At 35.7% G+C, this 23,195-nt stretch overlaps 1 protein-coding gene across 3 annotated transcripts in view; it reads right to left on the minus strand.

The window, feature by feature from the left end:
* Positions 1-244: 244 nt before the first annotated feature.
* Positions 245-23,195, minus strand: part of LOC149577462 (nuclear pore complex protein NUP50B-like) — a 31,168-nt gene continuing 8,217 nt past the window's right edge. Inside the window, exons 2-3 of one of the 3 annotated variants that reach the window (XR_016363527.1) lie at positions 17,604-19,625; positions 245-759 (exon numbers count right to left, since the gene is read on the minus strand). Coding sequence is in view for 2 of the 3 variants with exons in the window: in XM_089823924.1 (XP_089680050.1) it covers positions 18,065-19,438 (1,374 nt within the window). In the remaining variant the exon portion in view is untranslated. Of the gene's footprint in view, positions 760-17,525; positions 19,626-21,304; positions 21,424-23,195 lie in introns of those variants that run through there. The other 2 variants (XM_089823924.1, XM_089823921.1) reach the window with 2 other exon arrangements.

Below are 23,195 nucleotides of genomic sequence, written 5' to 3' on the forward strand. Positions count from 1 at the left end.
ATGTGTGCTTGAATTATTATGAATTATATGTATTGAGACTGAGATTGTAAGTCATAAATTTAGATTCTTTATGTAAGATTGCAATGGTTTGATATTAAAGTCCTTATTTCATCATATTATTTATTTATATATTATATTATGTTTAAAATAAATAGCGATTAGTTGTAAAGCTTTTTGTGCGATTGTAAAGGCTTGATGCTTGTGAAGTCCTTATTTAACCATGCTACTTAAATATTATATACTATTTAAAATTAATAGCTATTTAGCTTTGCATTTATACTTCGGTAGAACTGCCCCTGATTTAAAGCCTCATAAAATATTTAGTCACCTCTATCCTTTAGTGCTTGAAATTACACAGATCGCTAGTTTTGAATTCAAATTTTGACCTGTGCATTCAAATCCGGCACCCTAGTTTTGCACTCAAATTTGTATCAAATTTGGAGCCCTACACTCAAATCCATGACGGTCGCAGATTTTCGTCACCGAGTAATTGAATGTGGGAAGTGATTACAATAGTATCAACTTATATGTGCATTTTCCTTGTTCCCAACATCACTGCTTGTGCATCGTCACCGAGTAATTGAATGTGGGAAGTGATTACAATAGTATCAACTTATATGTGCATTTTCCTTGTTCCCAACATCACTGCTTGTGCAAGCCATCTCCTTGCCTTCTACACATCATGCACCTTCTCGCCAATGACTGCCCGTCTAATTTTCCATCCATTCTTTGTCTTCCATTGATGTACTTCTTACTTTCCTAAGAACAAAATAGTCATTAGGAACGTGCTATCTTAAATAAAGGTATTCCCAACAATAATATGACACAAACTCATGAGGAAAAGTGTCAGGGACTTCCTCACAAATGAACAGTTTTCTAAGAAAATTACCGTCAGTATTCTTCCAACCAAATATAACACCACAATTCGTGACAATTTTAACCATTATTTACAATACTAATAGAGAAATGTGAGAGCCAACATACAAGTCTGGAATTTGCAAGTTTCAACATTTTCTCACTATGATAAATGGTGCTCAGCATTGTACTGTAACCAACATTTTCTCTGCTGAGAAATATGTTATTAAGATCAGCATTCTTCCCTCATATGGTGATTATTTAGTGCTAGCTCTTTTCTTTTCTTGATTAAACAGGTAATTTTGATGGCTTTCTTCTACAATCAGCTAAAAACGATTCAGCTTGCTATTGTACATTTAGCAGATATCCATTAAGGGTCAACTATCAAGCAACTATCAAGCATGAAACTGTTTAAAAGGATAGAGACAACCTTGCAATCAAACACCACTTAAGCTATCATCATCTTAAGATAGACTGTGCAAGAACTGGATAGATGTGGGGGGCCGGCCCGTTAATTCTTCCTATCAAACCTCTATCTGCTTGATCTTGCTTAGTTTAAGAAATAATTCTGTTATATCTACCATCATCACTGCAAGGAACAAAAATGCCTATAGTGACATCCTAAAATGTTTGTCAAGAACATCAAATCATTTTTTACTCATAAGAGCTGGCATGATTATTGAAGACATGCAATGAACATGTCATATTCCTTAAAAATGAAAGCTTACCTAACCTATAGTGATTCAATTTAGAAGCAGCAGGATACAGAATAACATAGCAAATAAAGAGAAACTGATTAACCTGCCCTTTAATTGTGAACTGCCAAAAATTCAGCAGAAGTTTAGATCTTTCACCACAGAGCTAAGAAAGCAAAAATAACAGTTAGTAATTAAAAAATGTTCAACTAGACACCTCCAATATTAGAGATATACCAACCAGGCTAAGATCAATGACAGCTAATTTACTTTTGTATTCCACTGTCGTGACCACATGTAACCTAAGATTAGCCATGAATTCCCACAAACAGGCAGAAACGTGGATTGTCAAACAGAAACTCTTATCATAAATAAGACTGTGGAAATGAGTCGTACTAAAGTTCAGACTTCATGATTCAGTAATTTCCACCTTTTACATACAAGCCTTTTGGCTTATGATTTGTCTTTTCATATCCCAAACTCGAGGATCATAAAACAAGCCCTCCTGTAGTGTGAGGTTATTAGAAGATCCACACTGCAGTAAAGGCAGGTGTTGTTTCAATCTCACAAACCCTGGGATTGATTAAGCTTGGCTTCTCTTAATCCTTAATGTTCAGTGTTTGACTTCACAGTGATTTTGACCATTGTAATTTGAAAGATACCTTTTACACGTCAAAAGTCTTGAAAACCTATTTCTTCAAATTTCAGAACCCAAGAAGAGAGATGTTTAAATCCCTTGATTCAAGTCCATATGTGGGATGAAAATGCAAACTACAGAATACAAATTTAATGTTGTATCATCTTTCTAACTTCTGATTTCAAAACTCAAAAAAATTCGCAGGTTAAAAAGACAAGTCAGATTTCAAAACAATATTCCATGCATCAGTCAAATGCTTGCATTTGCTACTGTCTTATAAAATTAAGAACACTGTCCACTGTAATAATCTAGAAATATGAATTAAAAGATTATCTTACCAAGCAGTTTTTTAGTCAATGTAAGAATATTTAGTCAACTTTATCAACTCCAAATTAATTTGTCATTGGCTACTAGGAGAATCCATCTCTCAGCATGAGCATGGTTATTGTGCACTTCTATGACCTAGAGAGCCTAAAACAGAAATAAACACTTTAGTGTGTCTGTAATGAGAGTCATCGCCATCAGAAAACCAAGAAAGACACCTCTGAGGTGCTTGGTAGGCAAACTTGAGGATTGTGCATTGCTTGTGCAAAATGTTCTGTAAAGATGATGTAAAATTATTTCAAATATGAATGCTCTTGGCAGTTAAATGAGTGCTCAAAATGGTTCCAAGTTCTCAACTCTTGTAATATTTGTACTTACTCCTGAACATCTGTCAAAATCATGGAAACTTGTTAGTTTGCGTGATTTACAATTTAGCATATGCTATTTTTGTCCCTCCATAATCTCCTGCCCTAGAAGCCAACAAAACAAAAAGATGAGGTGGTGTTACAATTGTTGATGATATAGCTGCAGGGGATATTTCTCTCCATATTCAAATTAAATAAATGACTCTTAAAGTCATCTCTGTATTGTGTCACTGCTTCATATGCTGTCAAAGTCTAAGCAACACAGTCATCGTAGCAGGTATTCTTATTGTCATCTTTTGTTGTATCATTTCAACAGTAGAAATCACAAAAAGACGCGGAGGAATTCAAGTAAGATGCGGCAGTTCAGTATGTCGTTTTACTTTGTAACAGTTTCTTTTATCCTCACAACCAGTCTGAAGAGTCCAACCCTTCATAGCCAAGTGAAACTCTTGTGTAAAAGAGCATATCGCATTCCATTTGTTCTGTTCGATATTCTATGCTGGGTGATTATATCGTAGAAGTATATTTTATTGTCTGCAGATACATTTCAGAGGAGTGCTTATCGTTGTTTTCAGTTTGATATAATTTTAAGCAAAAGTTGGAGGGTTTCCCCAGGGTATTTTCTGTGTCTTCGTGTTCATTATTCTTGTTTTTTCTGTTTGTCTTAAATTCTGTTATAAAATCAACAGCGGTAAAATAAAAAAATCACATAATTAATTTATTCATTAGATCTCCTTTTATTTTATTATACTTGAGTTAAATTTGGAAGTGTTTCTCTATTTAAGGTGATGTGCTTTTTTGTCATGTAGCATAAAATAAGGACAATTGTTGTGAAGAAATTTAATCCTCGCCAAGGATTTTATCAAGGGTTGCTTTTTTGCTCTTATAAGGATTCAATGTTCATCGCTGTAATCATCCAATCCAATCCCACTCAATAAATAATCAGATACTTGGTTGCATCAAATCAATTCTCAAAGTTAAACATGCATTATTTACTTCCTGTCTCTCTTCATATGATGAGTGTTTTGGTTGCAGGTTATTTCTAGGAACTATGGGATTCAACAATCAACGCCAATATGATATCAAAGCACCAATATGTGACTTGTCTTTTGTTGATAGAGATTTGTATTTGAGGGGGGAAAAATGGTGCATCATGGAGCAAAACAAGAATCATCATTGCCTCTAGAAACCCAAAAACCCTAAGATCACCAATCCAAATTGAGTAGTTGACAAAAGCCAATTTACCATCTTGATGATGAAAAAAAAATTCTACAAAATCTAAACCAAAACAATTTGCAATAATCACTATGAATTGTGAAAATCTGATATCATATGAAGGCAAATAAATTTTAAGGACATCAAATGCTAGGCACAAAATCTGCACAACACAACTAAACAAAGGCAGCCATTCAACTTGCACAAGAATTTGTTGTACGAAGGTATAAAATAAAAAATAAAAATAAATACATCTTCAATGTTCAATCTAGGTTTGGCATGTCATCTTTTGACATTCAATGGTGCATTTTTCAAAAATAACCAAGGCACTTCATTAATTTGTTAGTGTGTTCTTTTCCAACAAGCTCTATTGTCCCTCCAAATGGCCTAATTTCTTATACCTATCAATATATAATGTCCCCTTTTAAATTAAGCCAAAATACTTTCCTTCATTATGCTCTTGATTATAGAACTTGCAATCACAAAGATAACACCAGTGTATATAGGTTATTAATATTAGTAAGCTAGTTGTGTCCAAACAAAAAATGCAATTTTTTATTTGATTGAAAAAATTTGAACATAGGGATTGAGTCATGATAGGCTTGGTCAAGCCAACCCCATACTATGCCCAAGAGCAGAACTTTGGCCCCTTACCCTTAATGGTAGGACTTTGACATCCACATGAAGTGGTCTACTTAGTTGGATGCTTGCCTTGCTCCTCATCTCTCTACTTCATCTCTTATAGTTGATTAGCTCAATCTGGTGGGAAGATTGTAGCGGGGTCCTCAACTCTTCCAATCTAAGCCCAGAAGTAGGGCTTTGACCCTCTTGGCCATGCTACAGGACTTTGACATCCACCGAGGTACAATCTAGGTTTGGCATGAACAAGATCTCATCTTTTGGCATTCAATGGCAAATTTTTAAAATATAATCCAGGCCTTTCATTGATTTGTTAGTGTGTTCTTTTCTGACAAGCTTTGTTGTCCCTCCCAATGGACTAATTACTTGTGGCTATCAACATCATTACTTTACCTATCTGATATGGACTCCAAGACTATTGATGGCATTTTACCCCTCCCGCAATGGCTCCAGGACTACTAGCACCAATATAACTAATGGTCAACTAACAATCCTTGTTATAGCCTTAGATGCATATTCCCACAACTTGCCACCCACGATAGAGGTCTATGAATCTACTAATGAGAAAATGATATTCCGACCAAAAATACATATTCCACCAACTACATTCAACTGACATTGATACAATACCCTACAAGCCCATATAAAGCTAGCATTTACGGAAATTTAGCTTTTTAATCGGCCATAACTTGGGCACGTGCTTGGATTTTGGAAATTATGAGCTCAAGCAAGAGTTAATTTCGTGTACTTTCGAATGTTGCAAGTCTTATCATCAAATTTTGCAGCTAGTAAATTTTATCACCTATCAAAGTTATATCATCATTATCTGCTTCCAAGCTCACAACCTTTTTCCTTTGTTTCCAATTGTCATGATTCTTGCAACATTGGAAAAATATTTCAAAGCTCTCCAAATCTATATGTGCATCGGGAAACGATTTTTTATTCAATTTATTGCTATTTCACATCCTAGTTAGATACTTGGACATCTTGGCACCTTGAAATGTTCTATTTGTATGAGATGATTTCATTTGAGATGTTTCAAATGCATTAATATAGTCGATCTCTATTTTATCATTTGAGGTACCATGGCTCTTTGTTCATCCTTCTGCGATAATCCCAAAAGAGAGTAATTATGAGTCTTGTCATATCAGCATCCTAATACAACTCAAGTGGCTCAAACTTCGCCTTATATTTATGGAAGCATACCTGAACCAAGCACACTATTGAGAAGATCAACATGGATAACATTAGTGATCATGTTGAATTGGTTTATTCTAATGTTGGTCATGACACTATGTGTTGTATCAAACATTGATTGTCCCCACACACATTCAACTAGACTTTGGTAAATCCATGGAGGTCATCATCTCTCTCAATTCCAAGAGAACCCTATTGTACATTGTCTCATTACCCTAGTTGATGTAGATAGCATATCCTTTGATGATGATGCTTTAAAGAAGCTTAAGTAGGTCACATGTCTTGCATGTTTTGATGGTTCACACGATAATTGAAGAACTCCCCACAAGTTCCCAAGCCAAAAGCCTTTGTGAATTGCTCACCTAAAAAGTAGCCGCTGTTTTTGACCAAAAATCACAAAATTCGCAATTTTTGTGAAAACTAGTCTTAATGATTTGTTTTATGTAATGTTAAATGTTTTGCATGATTTTAACTTCTATAGACAATGAATCACAAACACTTAATTTTGTGCTTAGATAGTGAAGTGACATTGTCCCTCAACCCTAATTGGGGCAACCCCATGAAGGAGCATTACTCCTCAACCCTATTAAGGAAATAAGATCTAGGTAGAGTATATGTTTGAATTCAATTTCCAGATAACAATGAGATGGAATACTTTGCAAACCCTTCAATGATATTGTCTAGCAACTACAGAATTGTTAATTCAATGACTTATATAAATTCTGATCTTTTACTTGAATAGTAATCTTCAGTCGAACAGTACTAACCTTTAATATATATATATATATATTGCAAAAGAATATGCAAGTTCCAAATTGAAGGTATTAACATGTGGTGTTGATGTGTTTCCAAGCAAATCTGTTATCCCTGCATATATACATCAGTGTACGGGAATGCCTTGTGTATAGAGATGACTCTACGTGCCCTTTGGGCCTGTAGGGTCATGCCTATACATAAGGCAACCCTTCATAACAAAAATAACAAATCATAACACTTGATTATCCTCGGTGATTACATATGGGAGGAACCCAAACATATATGATAATCGTATATTGTGAATTGCCTGATCACAGTCAGTTCAACTGTTCATGAATGCCGACCATGTATGCATACAACAATGTTTGCAGTTGTGTATGACTGTGATATCAATCATAGTTATGATCAGTATATATAATCTAAGATATGACCACTAGTTATGAGAGCATGAATCAATATTATATTGAACCATATGAATAATCAGATCATAATACTCTACATAGATATTTGTATACATATGTGTGTGTGTGTGTGTGTGCAAGTGTAATATCAACTCATTTGAGCAATAACCAGATATCAACTATCCAACTGATACTACATTTTCAACACTCCCTCTTAGCGAGGGAGGATTTGATTATCTCGCACAAAGGTGATCTGAATTCTTAAGATGCTCATCAACACAGATATTCTAGAGAGAAGTTTCAGTTATCTGATCTCCGACACATTTTGGGACAATACATAAGTATAGTCTATCAGATAACAATCTTGCCTTTAGAGAGTTAAGATCTCAGCTCATTCTAAGAGCCAGAAATGCAACCAATCAACACAAGAAATATCACGATTTCTGGCTTATTCCGGGACAACACAAGTCAATCATGATACATTTGTTATCATTTTATCCAGCACTTTTTGGGACAAGTTAATGAAGTTTATCATAACAGGTCAACCTATTGTTAAGGTCGTCACCTCACAATAGGGAACTAACATCTCATAATATGAAAGAATCGTCATCTTTCCACAAATAAACACATCCAAACAGTAACTCTTGAACTTAAGAGAACAGATATATGTATGTATGTATGTATCTATGTATGTACGTATGTATCACAAAACTGAGATTGTTAGTCTCAAGAGTTACAATAACAATTACAATTTTACCATACCAAGTTTTCCTCTGAAGTAATCCACTTTTAGCTTTGCAAGAGGTTTGGTAAATATGTCAGCAAACTGGTCTTTAGTGCTGATATATTCCAACTTGATGACAACCTTATCTACCATAACTCTGATATAGTGAACAGGTATCTCTATATGTTTGGATCTGTTATGGAAGACTGGATTCACTGAGAGCTTGATATGGCTTCGATTATCACTATGTATAACTATGGGTTTTAGAGGCTTTCCAAATAGCCCAACCAATAACTTCCTCAACCAAACTACTTCTCGTGCTCCCATCAATGCAGCTATATACTCTGCTTCAATGGAACTTAAGGCGACAAAAGATTGCTTCTTACTAAACCAGGATATCATTGCAAAACCAAGACTATAACAACATCCTGTAGTACTCTTCTAATCAGTGGAACATCCGGCCCAATCAGAATCTGAAAAACCATGGAGTTGTAACTCAACTTTGTCATATTTTAGACCAAGCCCAATAGTGCCTCGCAAGTATCTCAAAATGTGCTTTGCTGCCATGAGATGGATCTTCTTAGGTTCACACATGAATTGACTTAGGGCATTTGTAGCATAACAAATATCAGAAAGTGTGTTCACCAAGTACATCAAGGATCCAATTATTTGTCTGTAATATGATAGATCAATAGCCTCACAGTCATGTGCTTCAGTTTTGAGTTTATGAAGATTTGTCTCCATAGGTGTGGATAACGATTTGCAGTCCATCATACAGAATCTGTTTAATATGTCAATAGTATACTTCCCTTGATTTAGGAAAATATATTCTTCCTTTTGTCTTACTTCTAATCCTAAGAAGTAATGTAGAAGACCTAAATCCTTCATCTCAAATTGAGATATAAGGTCTTGCTTGCATTTTGTAATAAGTTGGTTGTCGCCTATTATCAGAAGATCATCAACATAGAGAACTAGTATTAACAAATCTCTCTTTGATTTCTTGAAGTATATATTAGGTTCTGCTTCATCCTTGAGTACCCTAGTTTGACAAGGTAGCTATCTATCCTCTCATACCATGCCCTAGGGGCTTGTTTAAGACCCTATAGTGCTTTCTTTGGTTTGCACACATGTGATTTCTTGTCATGGATAGCAAACCCTTTCCGTTGTTCCAAGTATACTTCATTAATGACTTCGTTCAGAAATGTTGTCTTTACATCCATCTGATGTACCTTCCAATCTTTGGATGCAGCTATAGCAATTATGGTTCTAATAGACACGTAACGAGCAACAGGAACAAATGTTTCATCATAATCAAGTCCTTCCTTCTGTGAAAATCCTTTGACCACAAACCCAACCTTGTATTTGTCAATGCTGCCATCAAGTGCCTATTTTATTTTGATAACCATCTTGAGGAGACGACTGATTTATCTCTGGGTTTTGGTACAATGTCCCAAACATCATTTTTCAATATAGATTGATATTCCTCAACCATGGCATCCTTCTAAGCATGGGATTTCAAGGCTTCTTGAACATCTGAAGGTTCAAAGTCGGAGTCATTTGTAAGAGTAACATAACACGAATAATTTCTTGTCCTCTTGGTTTCTCTAAGGATTTTAGTAGTGGCTACATTGTTTTCTTCAATCATTTTCCTTGCCCATAAGGGCCTTTTCTTATTGAGTGAGTTGTCTTTAGGTGTTGTGGGTCCATTGCCTTCTATATAACTCTCCCTCTCAATCATAGAATTTTCATTATCCTCAGGGGTGAAATCATTATTAGGTTCTTCTACATCTTTAAAAGTTTTGTATGCAATATCTTCATCAAACTTAACATCTCTACTGATTTCAATTGTCCTTGACCCTGACACATATACTCTATAGGCTTTGGAAGAATCACTATAGCCGACAAATATTCCTTTCTTTCCTGAGGACTCTAGTTTAGTTCTTTTCTCCTTAGGAATGTGAATATATACAAGACAACCAAAGATTCGTAAGTGACTTAGATCAGGCGTGTTCCCTGAGAAGACTTCTTCTAGTGTTATATTTTTTAGAATTGCATTAGGGCATCTGCTTGGAATATATATAGTAGTATTGGATGGTTCGGCCTAGAATCTGGTATGCATATTTTGATCGTGCATCATAGCCTTAGCTACTTCAATAATAGTTCTATTCTTCCCTTTTGCTACTCCATTCTATTGAGGATTATACGGTACAATATACTCGCTCTTAATCTCAACAGATATATAGAATTCTTTAAAGTTCTCGGAGATAAATTCTCCTTCATTGTCAAATCTTAGAATTTTGATCTTCTTCCCTGTTTGATTTTCAACTAAGGCTTTGAATTCTTTGAATTTGGATAGAACCTCATTTGACTCTTTTAGTTTACAGAAATATATCCAAGTTTTTCTAGAATAATCATCCACAAAGATGATGTAGTAAGAGTATCCTCCTAATGAAGGTACTAACATGGGTCTACATAGGTCAGTATGACTAAGTTCAAGACTGCTCTTTGATTTATGTTCACTATGATGAAAAGGAGTTTTAGGGTTCTTTCCTAATGCACACCCTTTACATACCCCTTCATGTTCAAGTTTAAGGTTAGGTAAGCCTTTTCCAATTTTCTCTATAGAAGGTAAAGCTCGGAGGTTTAAGGTTAGGATTGCCTTTTACAAGTCTTCTACGCCAATCTCATTTGTTTTCCCAATTTGATGATTTAGGGCTAGATTTGAGGAATAACAAAGTTTGTGTAGACTCCCTTCTCTAAATCCAATAGAAATAGTGTTTTCAATGTTTGAATTTTTCGACCAACACAAGACTTTATTTTCTTGAAAGGCAATCTAATACCCTTGATCTGCTAGACCAGATATAGAGATAAGATTTCTTTTGATTCCACGAAAAAATAGGACATCTTTTAAGTGCAAGTTAACTCCAAAATTCAGTTGTACTACGCAGGTCCCAAATCCTTTCATAGGATAAGTGGAGTTGTCTCCTATAGTTACTTCTTCAGTTGAATATCCTTCAAGTGTTTCAAATTGATCTCTAAATCCGATGATATGCCTAGAGGCTCCACTGTCCACTATCCAAGTGTTTCTATTAGTGTTTAACTCACTTGACAAGGTAAGGAAGAATAATGAGTTTTCCCCTTCTTTGAGTTCGACCATGTTGATAGGATTTTTCTTTCTTTCCAAACAATACATGCAAGTATGTCCAAATTTGTCACATTTTTAACATTGAACTTTGGATAGGTCTTTTTTCTTATAGTTTTTGTTTTTCTTTCCTCTCTACCTTTTGAATTTACCTTTTTGTTATTTGATTTTGCATGCAATGCTTGAATCTCTTCCTCCTTATTAGAGTCAATACCTCTTAAGATTAATCGTGACTCTTCTTGAGTGCAATGATTTTTTAGTTGATCAAATTTGGGTAGAGAGAGACGACTAATGCATTGGATAAAAGATTCCCATGATAATGGTAATCCTCTAAGTGCTATTAGAGATAGTTCCACATCGTCTACATTATTTCCAATGGTAGAGAGTTGGTCCCTTAACTCAGTTATTTTCGAGAAATATGATGAGATTGTATCTCCTTTATCCATTTTGATGTTGATGAGGAGTTGTTTTAATGTAAGCAATCCGCTAGCATTATTTATTTCAAATGTATCTTGAATAGTTTTGAACACTTCATAAACAGTAGTTAATTTTGCTATTGATGGAAGAATATGGTCTTTAACTCCATCAATGATTATTTTCTTAGCCTTGTTGTTATGCCTTTTCCATGTTGTCTTTTATGTTTCATCTTTAGGCATTTTCTTATTTCTTCTATAAATGACTCCAATTCAAGTTCTTGCAGTATTGCTATGATTCAAATTTTCCATGAAACAAAATTAGAGGCACCTTCCAATCTATCCTCAACTCTAATATTATTCACCATGATTGATTTGTTCAAGTAATTTCAGCAACCTTGGGGCAATTATCACTGTCGGTTTTAAATGCTTGTTCTACCAGCCTTGCTCTGATACCATGTTAAGGAAATAGGATCTAGGTAGAGTATATGTTTGAATTCAATTTTCAGATAACAATGAGATGGAATACTTTGCAAACCCTTCAATGATATTGTCTAGCAACAGCAGAATTGTTAATTCAATGACTTATATAAATTATGATCTTTTACTTGAATATTAATCTTCAGTCGAACAGTACTCACCTTTCATATATATATTGCAGGAGAATATGCAAGTGCAGATTGAAGGTATTAACATGTGGTGTTGATGTGTTTCCAAGCAATCTGTTATCCCTGCATATATACATCAGTGTACGGGCATGCCTTGTGTATAGACATGACTCTATGTACCCTTTGGGACCGCAGCGTCATGCCTAATACATAAGGTGACCCTTCATAACAAAATAACAAATTATAACACTTGATTATCAACAGTGATTACATATGGGAGGAACTTAAACATATATGATAATCGTGTATTGTGAATTGCCCGATCACAGTCAGTTCGACTGTTCATGAATGCCGACCATGAATGCATACGACAATATTTGCAGTCACGTATGACTGTGATATCAATCACAGTTATGATCAGTATGTATAATCTGAGATATGAACACTGGTTATGAGAGCATGAACCAATATTAGATCTAACCATATGAAAAATCAGATCAGAATACTTTACATAGATATTTAATACGTGTGCACACACACACATGCATGTATATGTAAGTTTAACATCAACTCGTTTGAGCAATAACCAGATATCAAGTATCCGACTAATGCTACATTTTCAACAAACCCAATGGGGAGCACCACACCTAAATCCTATTGATGGCATCACCCTAAGGAGGGGCATTGCTCCTCAACCCCGTTATGGTTTATGCCTATTCTACAAATTTTGTACTATGTCTTTTCTAATCATTTTTTTTTTCAAATGTTCGATAAAAAACACATTGTTTTTCTTTAAGTTTTTGTTGAATCCCAAGTTTTTTAAATTTTGGGGCTTGCAAGTCTATGCCTAGTCTAGATTTTATAACTATGATTTAGAGATTTGTCTCTTTGCTCTCACTCTCAATATTGAAACCCAATCTCCATATTATGTTCTTGTTCAGATTATTATCACCACATCCATGGCTCCTATGGATTCAATACAACAAGACATTCATCCTCTCCGAAAGACAACCACTTAGGATTCATATCTAGGAAACATATAATTTGTGCCTGTCAAATCTCGTACTACAGATTCGGAGGACTAATTTGGGGATATTTATCTCATCCTTCAAGATAGCCCCATCATAATTGTCATTAGAGCTTATTTTGCATCAGTCTTCAAGGATTCTGGATTGAAATCACCTAACTCCATCATTTGAACATTTGAGCAATTTTCGGAGACATGATCTTGGATTTGGATTCCTCGTTCATCCAACTTATAGGAATGGCTGCTCCAATCACCAATGGATTTATTTGTTCCTAAGAGAAGGAATTTGTTTGCAGGCATTCTATCATGCTTTGTCTTCCAACTTTACCTTGTCAAGGCTTGTAGCCAAGACCCATCCATGAACCCATTTGTATATTCATCATTAGGTTTTCAGCTTCTCCCTAAGTTGTAGTTAAGGGGGGTGTTAGAATAAATTAGAAAAATCAACCAATTGATTAACAAACATCAATTAATTAATTAGGTCCCCCTTTATTAAGCTTAAGCTAAACTTAGGAGAGTTTTTCTACATTTTGGTCATTTGCGTTTATAAGGATTCATTATTCATCATTATAATCATCTATTCCATTCAAAATAGATGCAAATTCAGATGCTTGTTTTGATCAAATCATTTTTCAAGGTAGCAAGCACAGAGTCTACTTTTTCTCTCCATGAGATTGGCCTCTTTTAATTGCAGGTGAACTCTGGGAGTTGTGGAATTCAGCAGTCATCTCCAACTGGTACCGCATATAGTTTAGATACCCAGAGGTGCAGAAGAACATATATGCAAACAATTTAACAAATTTACATATAAGGTCTGGAACTGCTAGGAAGGCAAATATCACACAAGAACTTTATAAACAATCAGACATGATACCAAGGCTAGAGTAGTTTTTTTTTTACTAAGGTATTTTCTATGTATGAAAGTTAATGGTTTCCCTAGCAATCTCTACCATCTCCCAAAATTTATTGATGGAAAAAAAATATAAATATAAAAAAAGACATGATACCAAAGGCTAGAGTAGTTATTTCTTTACGAAGATATTTTCCATGTATGAAAATTTATGGTTCCCCTAGCAATCTCTACAATCTCCCTAAATTCATCAATGGAAATATATATATAAAGACAAGGTAAGTAGATAACCAATCCTTCACACTTCTGCTTAAGAAACTTCTTTCGAGATTTACACTCCAATTTTGAATTTACAAGGTTTCACACAGGACTTTTCGATTTCCACACAAGTTCAAGTTTATTTCATTGTGTAGTAGGGTATTTTAAGCAAGTGAAAGGCAGTGACGACATTCAGATTATTTGCAAGATGATGTCATTTCAACAACCAAAAATATTATGACTTTGTTGGACTTAGAGCAGAAGCACTTGAACAACTCCTTCCCTTCCTAATATCAGGAGGGCTCTGGTTCTCCTTTCAAAAACTTTTCTCACTAGTTCAATTCAAAGATATAGCAGCATTTTCAGCTGCACCTCCAGTAAATGCATTTATGTGCTATTTAGATCAATGCTCATCAAATTCTATTAGCATGGCCTGTAAAGATCAAAAAACTACTAATCGGCTTAAAAGGTATGAAGAAGTGTGCAAGGTCCAACAAACAAACCACCTCCAAAATTACGAAGGTAAGCTATAGGTAATGGTGATCATGATGGCAAGACAAATGATAGGAGGATGAGAGAAAATTCTGGTGGCATGGAAAATCCCAAGTCAAATACAAGCAAAGGTCAAGATAATTATAAAACATAGAACCACAAATCCCAGGTAAACAGAAATATTCTAGATCATGATCGTGATTGACTCTTGGACTTCCATTGTTGATTTCTAATTTATGTCTAAGTTGTGATGTAATGTTAATATCCAGCGCTCTTAGAATTCTCAGGAGATTCAGTTGCACACACTAGCTATTGTCTAGTAATCCAATCATGATATGTGGAATAAGATGTAATATTTATTCAACAAACAGATTATCCATAGCTAGAGCATTGACTGATGAATAAGCCAACCCCTAAGTGAGTCCTAAATCTATTAGTGCTCCGAAAGCTTTTGTTGTTGGATCACGAGCATCTGAAACATGACCAAAAAGATTATGGCGTTCAAAAGGTCCAACCAAACGTGCACATGCAATCTGAAGATTCAGAAAAGTGGCCAGCAGCAGGTCAAAGCAAAACTTCTGCTTGTAAGGCATGTCCATTCACTCATCTGTCTCCCTTGACTCCTTTCCCTGGATAAATAGAGGAAATATCTTTTCCTACACTCTTACTGCCCTTGTTCCTATCGCCTCATCTGCTTAGAATGAAACTAGGTCAGCCATTGGGTCCAGGCTGTAAAAATTTAAAAAGCCCTATAAATCAAAATAGCGACTTCACCCCAACCCTAAAGTAAGGCAAAGAACCCTTATTGGATTAAGGAATCAGTTGGCAACTATGTGCATACATGTGCACACGCGCGTGTTGTGTAAAATGTATTAGTGAACCCAGTCACAGAAAATCTGTGGAAAAAAATATGGTCATGCCAGGAAACCCAGACACAAACCCAAACCAGTAACTTGGATTGGGAGGCAATGAAGTGAGGGATCATCTATCATAGATTGTACTATTAGCTTGACATTTAGTACTCTTATTATTATGAGAGTGATGCTACTCTGGCTGCGTGCACAAACGCTGCCTGAGGGTCAGACCGGGATGAACAAAAGGTCTGCATCGAGCCTTAGTACGGACTCAGTCACTTGATCAAGAAGAAATCTCTATCCATTCTCTCTTCTATTTCACAATCAGCAACAAATATCAAATTCACAACTTGGATGTACTTTCAAATGTTCTGTACTAGCTTTTTAACCAGATTGGAAGCATAATTAGGTTGTGAGAGGAGAATCCCATCATTTAATTCCAAAGAAAAACTTGGATGCCAAGAAAATACTGCAACAAACGACACTTGAATCCAAAGCCTTTATAAGCTTACTTCTTATGCCAGTAATCATGTCAGCTCTCTTGCCTATAAGAATCAAATCATTCACACAGAGGAAAAGTCCAAAAAAGATCCTCAGAGGCATGGACAGGATAACAAGTTGGGATTGAGCCAACAATGCCACAATCAATAAAGAAGTACTTAATCTTCCAATGCCATGCTGAAGGAGGCTGTGAAAAGATTTTCACATTACAAACAAGAAAAGTACAAGCCATGAAAAAACTAAGAGATCCCTTGATATAATATTCAACAGGCTCAACCAAATCTCTGCAACATCATTTATCTGACATGTAAGCCTAAATTTGATTGAGAAGTGCAAAATGTTAAATTAATTAGATTGTTTAATTAGATTGTTAACCTTTAAAGATTAAGGTCAACACTAGGTTTCTTTGAACATATCGGTACTTCCAAAAGTGTCAATTACCCCCTACCAAGGTTCAAAGGATATGAAGGAATACATTTAGTTTTAATGCTCAAGTTTTTCAACAAAAGATTGGCTTCCCCCTTTCAAAGTTTTCAGTTTCCTAAAATAGCTCGGTACTTATGAGCTTAGGCATATAGATATCTAGCAACTGGGAACCAGAGGCAACAGATTTACATGGTTATCTGATGATTACAAAGACATTTGTCATGTCTTCAATAATAAAGATTCAGGACAGTGCAAGCTACAAAACAATTAGTTTGTTATCTCTGCAATTTTCCCTACTATCTGTATGTATACAGGACACTGAATTTGTATTCTTATGTATACCTTTGTTTAGATGCTATGTCTGCAGATTCCAATACTTTAAAATACCAAACAGCAGCCAGCAAGTTATTGGCTTGGGTGTTCTATCAATGCCAATAGATTTCCAGAATCCAAGAAATTGTTTGCAGTGCTTCTGAATTAGATTGCATATTTCATTTTTGCATCAGTGTTTCAGATCACACTCCATGATCTATCATCAGGATGAAAGAGAGCACAGTGAAGATAGAGAGAATGAGAAACGTTTGGGAGTTCAGTTTTTGTAATTCGTAGAAAAATCTGAGCCATGTGATGTAAAGGAAAAAAGAAGCAGACAATGATTGGTCAAACGAAGAAAAAAAGCTCCAAAAAAATGAACATAAATCAGAAGAATAAGGACATTCAACCCCAAAAATAGAATCCATCCCCTAAGCATAGCATATGGAACTATCTTTAACTATATGGCAAACCTGTAAGCTGAATCTGATCTTTGCCTGTAAGCAAAGGAACACATGACAATTAGATTAGTTGCATGCATCACTCAGATTTATCAACTTATGCTTGAAGTTGGAAGTTAATCTTTATCACAGTAACCCAAACACAGGACATAGCAAAAAAATGGTTTGATTATCAAAACATTCCAACAGTTTCATACTACCGTGCCAATTATTTCCACTATTTCATGTAATATCTACACCATTCTTGTAGCATTAAACAATCAACATATAGAGAAAGTACATTACATTAAAAAACTTCATGTTTTCTCTCTTCATAGTTATTAAATAATTATTGTAAAAGAAATTTCTGCTACTGAAGTTGGCATGAGTAAAATTGTGAAAAGGAAAACTTGCAAAGATCTCATAGAGCAAGCGTACATTTACATTTGTGCAGCATTTAAATTTTGTTTACCATGAAATTGCATGGACCTCATAGGCTGCAAAATTTTGTTTTTGTAATTAGACATGAAGAAAATTTGGAAGCTGATTTGAATTCTGCACCTATTTAAATGAGCCAAATCCAATAGTCAGGGACCTGGTAGTGAATTTGACCACTTGCTGCATAAGGGACCTGAGTTCAGTTTGGAGCTCACAAACACCCCTTGAACATTTGCAGCCAATGCAACATATGAGACCAGGCAAACTTGATGGCCAAGGGTTGCAGCATAAAACTATTTATGAAACCCCATGAGCCACGGCCAAAGCAGTGCATGTTCCACAAAGAAGGAAGAAAAGAAGTTTTAGAGCTAAAGCCCCATAGCAGAAAATGAGAGTTTATCAGATTGTAAGGATGAAAACAGATGCGCTGTGTGGCCACTTTACCCAAAAAATTCCTTTGTAGATGATCCAAGTAAAGAAATAGCTTCCTTGCTATCAGGGTTCAGGGGTTTTGTTAAGAATTTGTGGATTTTCAACAGACACTGGCAGATTCTCCTGTGTTTTTAACTCATCCAGTGATCTGCCTTTGTGTGCTTCTATAGCTGCCTGGAAATCTTCAGCTACAGAACTGTCTTTAAACTTCAGTGCAAAGGTTGCAAGGCCTTCTTTAGCTTCCCCGGCATTGTTGAAGCAAGCAAAAGTAAAACCGCGTTTCTCCATTCCAGTCAATTTCAGATCTGGATATATATTGGTGTTAAGGATTAATCTATAGTTACCTCGGGCCCTCATAACAAGCCTTGCTCTTCCAGCATCTTCTGTAGGAATGTTCAACCTAAGTTCACCTTTGCCACGTTCCTTCCATCCCCCATTTATATACTGGAATAGAGCAGCATCAGCAGTAAATACTGGTTTTTCTTTCTCTTCACCAGTCTCAATGGGTACTTCCTGAGTTGTTCCCATCCCACTTCCAATTCTTGGAATTGTGTCAACTGCTGCTGTTCCAAATAGCTGGAGAGGATGAGAACTATTGCCTGAATCCCCCGAAGCAGCAGACGGACCCAAATCATCACTGCTTAATTTTGTCCCAAACGAACCTGTGCCACCCACAGACACTGCACTGGATGCGGAACCAAAAGCAGATCCTGTGCTAAAAGAACCAAACTTTGGGGTTGATCCAAAAGGCAAAATTTTAGTATCAAAGGAAAACGAGGAGCATGAAAACCCAGTTCCGGAAATTCCTGTGAAAGCATTCCGTGCAGTAGAAAGTTGTTGAAATGTTTTGACAGCAGCAAGTTGTTTTCGTTCCAAAGTTTTCTTTTTTGTCCTCTCCTCACCCTCTTCCCCCTCTTCTTTCTCAGTTTTCTCCTTGTTTGAATATCCTGTGTCTGTTTCCTCTGTATCAAGGCTTGTATGCTTGAGATTTGATGATTCTCCTTGCAATTCCTTCTTCCCACTGGTGGGTTCTCCTGAGTTTAGATCTGATGAATTGAGAACTATCTCCTTTTCATCAACTTCCTTCAAAGCAAACTCTCCAACCTCAATGACCTCTCTTTCAGGTGATATCTCAGCCTGATTACTAAATTCATTTGTATCCTTAGAAACCTCGTCCACTTGTGAAGCAGCAGCAGGATTAACCAAATTTATGGCTGCAAATGGACTAGAGGCTCCCTCAGAATAGGACCGGGATTGACACACCTTAATAAACTTTCTAGTAGCCAAGACATCCTCCCTTGCCATGTGAAAATCTTTTGTTTCTTGCCCACAAATACGACCCTCCTTATCCTCAGCATCAAAATCAATACCTCTTGTGAGTTGCATTTGTGCTGCTCTCTTCTTCGAGGCAGTGACTGAAATTTCGCCATCACCCATTTAAGCTATTGAAATAGATAGCAGAACAGAAGCCCAGGGGAGCCCACCAAAACCACTACTTTAGACCTCTGCCTCGGAAGCCTGAAGGGAAGCACACCACCTACCTTCCCACTTCTTGTTGCTTTGAGTCACAAATATATTCGGTTCTGTCAAAACCTTCTACTTGAGCACTCAGACTAGCTACTTTCTACACCCATAATCATTTTGGCCCAACAGCAGCAGTAAAAATTGGGTCAGACTAATACGCTAGCAGCAAAACAAAATAATTTAAAAACATAAAGAAATGGCAGCAACACAAAAAATGAATATTCAAATCAGAAGCAAAGAAATGAGTGATCACACTCAGAAAAATAACAGAAAAACAATAGGTATCCTAGCATTAAATATTTGCAGTTTGGCATGTGTATTAGGAAGTTTTTTTGTTGTGTGATATGATCTTGGTGATAACCAAGAAGACTACAGCAAAATAGGAGCATGGAAACCTGCATTGAGGAACCATACAATAGACAAGCAAAATGTACAATCCTGAAGACTGTTGCTAGATGGTCACAAGTGCAAAGAAGAAACAACTCTTACAAATCTGTAACTAGCACAGAGACCAGCAACTATATATTTTTCTCTATTTATATCAAAATTATAGAGCTCCAAGATCTTTCTTCCTACAAACCAGTATATCCAATCTTTCTTGAAAAACTACTCCCTCTAGTTTTTACGTCCAAGGCGTTATATGTAGTATTTCTATTTGTAACTAATTCGTTTAACCATAGTTTGCAAACTTGGACTCATAGAGTGCTCAGAAAGCCCAAAAACATTTACTAAACAAATAATTGGCAAAACAGGGGCCAAAACTAAATAGCTTAAAAAAATACTAAATTGTGTCAAAAAAACACGCTCCCGAAGGTTTTGACTTCAACTGTGTTTGCATCCTAATTTCTGACAGAAGGTGTGGGAAGGCTTCCTCTAAAATAATGGTTGTGTATCATGTCAGAAGATTGTGTAACAAATTTAGACAAATAGAATCAATTCAATTCAATTGTTTAACATGCTAAAAAAATTAACTAAATGCTTGGGGTGGGTGGGGAGGGGGGAACAATATTGGAACTAACTTCTTGTAGATTTGAGATTCTAAAATCTTCTTCAAATCACCTTAAAAGTCTTCCCAATATGCTATAAAAATCATTCTTGCTGGTGTGTGTTCAATGAAGAGGTGAATGCATGGTTTTAAAGGAAAAAATGATACAAAACTGCATTTTAAGTTTAACCCACATTTAACCTACATCGACACATTTTTCCTTATATGAGCGAGTTAGGCGGTTGGACTTGTCAAGTTTTGAACTAACTTCTTGTAGATTTGAGATTCTAAAATCTTCTTCAAATCACCTTAAAAGTCTTCCCAATATGCTATAAAAATCATTCTTGCTGGTGTGTGTTCAATGAAGAGGTGAATGCATGGTTTTAAAGGAAAAAATGATACAAAACTGCATTTTAAGTTTAACCCAAATTTAACCTACATCGACACATTTTTTCTTATATGAGCGAGTTAGGAGGTTGGACTTGTCAAGTTTTCGCAAGTACTCACCAAAAAAACAAGGTGAACTTTTGTCTCCAACCCATCCCTGGATTCAAGAGTTCACCCTACAGCCACTTGCATGGTTGAAAAAGCTGTGAGTACTCAGCAACTTAGTGAGGACATGCAGGGTTTGCAAACTATGCTTGTAATTACCCATTAACTAAAAGAAAAGGGTAGATTTTTAAATATTTTGGTAACCATGCTCCCTTTTATAGCCTCCAACACTCTTTCCAAAATAATAATTTATAATATCAAGATAAGATAAAGCTAATCAGTAGATTTGAATGATAACATACCTCCTGCTGTCTCATCTTTCTCCATTTTTAAAATTGATTATATTTTACCAGAGAAATGTAGATTAAACTGTGAGCTCACTATCCAAACCTTGGCACAACAAGCATTCAGTTACAGCAACCTAAATACCCAACATCAAAACATAGTTAAAAAAAAAGATTGTTTCTACTACAAAGATCAAAAGATAATTCCGTAATTACATAGATCTGTAATAGCATAGTAATTTCTGTAATGAAGACCAAAAAGAAATCATAATAACATCCAAAATACTGCCAGTTTAAGTCAACTACTGGTGCATACTCAAATATTTGAACTCTCACTACCTAGGTTCCACTCAAAAAAGCCAAGAGGAAGGGAGATCTCAGACAAGTTCTTGTCATTTAATTCCACCACTTTCAGATCAACATCTGAAAAAAGCTTGTTAGTTTTCTCTTTCAAATTCATATCTTCTAGCTACATCTCATAAGATAATCGTTTCAGTGTTTATTCGGAAGATTGAGTAAGCTTTGACAAATTATCCTTTCCTTCTTTTGCATAGGGCCAAAACTCGGCAAATTTGATCTCTGCTTTTTTAATGTTTGTTTGGCCAATGTCAAACAATTCTTCAGCTTCTCATTAGATATCTCTAATATAAGAGTAACCTACATCGCAATATAAAACATGGTCAATCTCCTATAGGCCACAGTAATCTGCCTCCTCTTTCCCTAGAAATACATCTTCATTTCTCATTTTCCACAAGGACCAAAGAAGCTTGGAAGTGAAGGCAAACCAATAGCTATTGTAAAATTTAAACATTTAGACTATCTACATAACAAAATAAAACCTTGTACCAGGAATTATTACTAGACCTTTTCCAACCCCCAATGTTACTAGAGAAAGGACTCCAAACATCCCTGGCATATGCACATTCAAAGAAAAGATGCTCAACAATTTCTGTACAATTACAGACTGAGAAACAATTGTTACCATTTCTAAGAAAGGACATGTCAACAAGAAGCCATTTGAGTAGCAGAAGCCACCTAAGAACAGAATTGTTGGCTTCAATGACAGGAGTATTTTGAAGACCTTAGACCACTAGGACTGACTAAGGGAAAGATTCCAGCAGCTATTCATGAAATTATAGGGATCCAAGGCGAAGAAAAGGGAATGGCAGATGTTTTAATATTAACTTTCTCAATAGCAACCTTGTCCCACCATTCAAGATTCTCAAAGATCTCGGTATAAAAGTTCAGCAGAAGAGGAAATCAAAAATTTTGACAAGCTTCTTGCAATGTAAAAAAAGTCCTTTGGCTTTGGGGGAGCTCAAAATCAGAAATGATGCTATACCAACCTTTGAGCTGATTGTCAGCAAATATAAATGAAACCATAAATCCCCTTATCAAACCAAGCCTTAGCAGAACAGCCTTAAAGTATGAATATCCCAACATATGGACCTACTTGTGACATCCATGATTTTATCTAAATCAACCTTTGACCAATGCCCAAGCCTTCCAAATACTTTTAATAACCTTATAACCAAATACAGTGGCTCAGACTTCACCAAAATAAAAGTCATGATGATGTAATCCTTTCACTATTTGGCTTTCTTACGAACAACCAACTAAACATTATTTCCGATTCATCACCTTCCAAGACTCATTCCCACAAAACCATTAAGAATTCATTTAACAGCAAGAGCAATTTATTGAGATATTAAATCTTTGAGGCCCACACCCCCTCTACCTCTTCAAGACAACACCACTTCCAACTGACTGCAACCCTTTTTTGTGTCTTCCAATCAAGCCATGAGAATCTATTTATGCTTTTATGAATATCATTGATTTAGTAACTGTTTAGAAACCACATAAAGGCATAAAAGATGTTATAGTAGGATAGAATATTTAAAATTTGCAC

The sequence above is a fragment of the Cupressus sempervirens genome, chromosome 1 (genome assembly GCF_028749045.1).
Source record: "Cupressus sempervirens isolate cs-2001-9-10 chromosome 1, ASM2874904v1, whole genome shotgun sequence".
Classification (NCBI taxonomy): domain Eukaryota; kingdom Viridiplantae; phylum Streptophyta; class Pinopsida; order Cupressales; family Cupressaceae; genus Cupressus; species Cupressus sempervirens.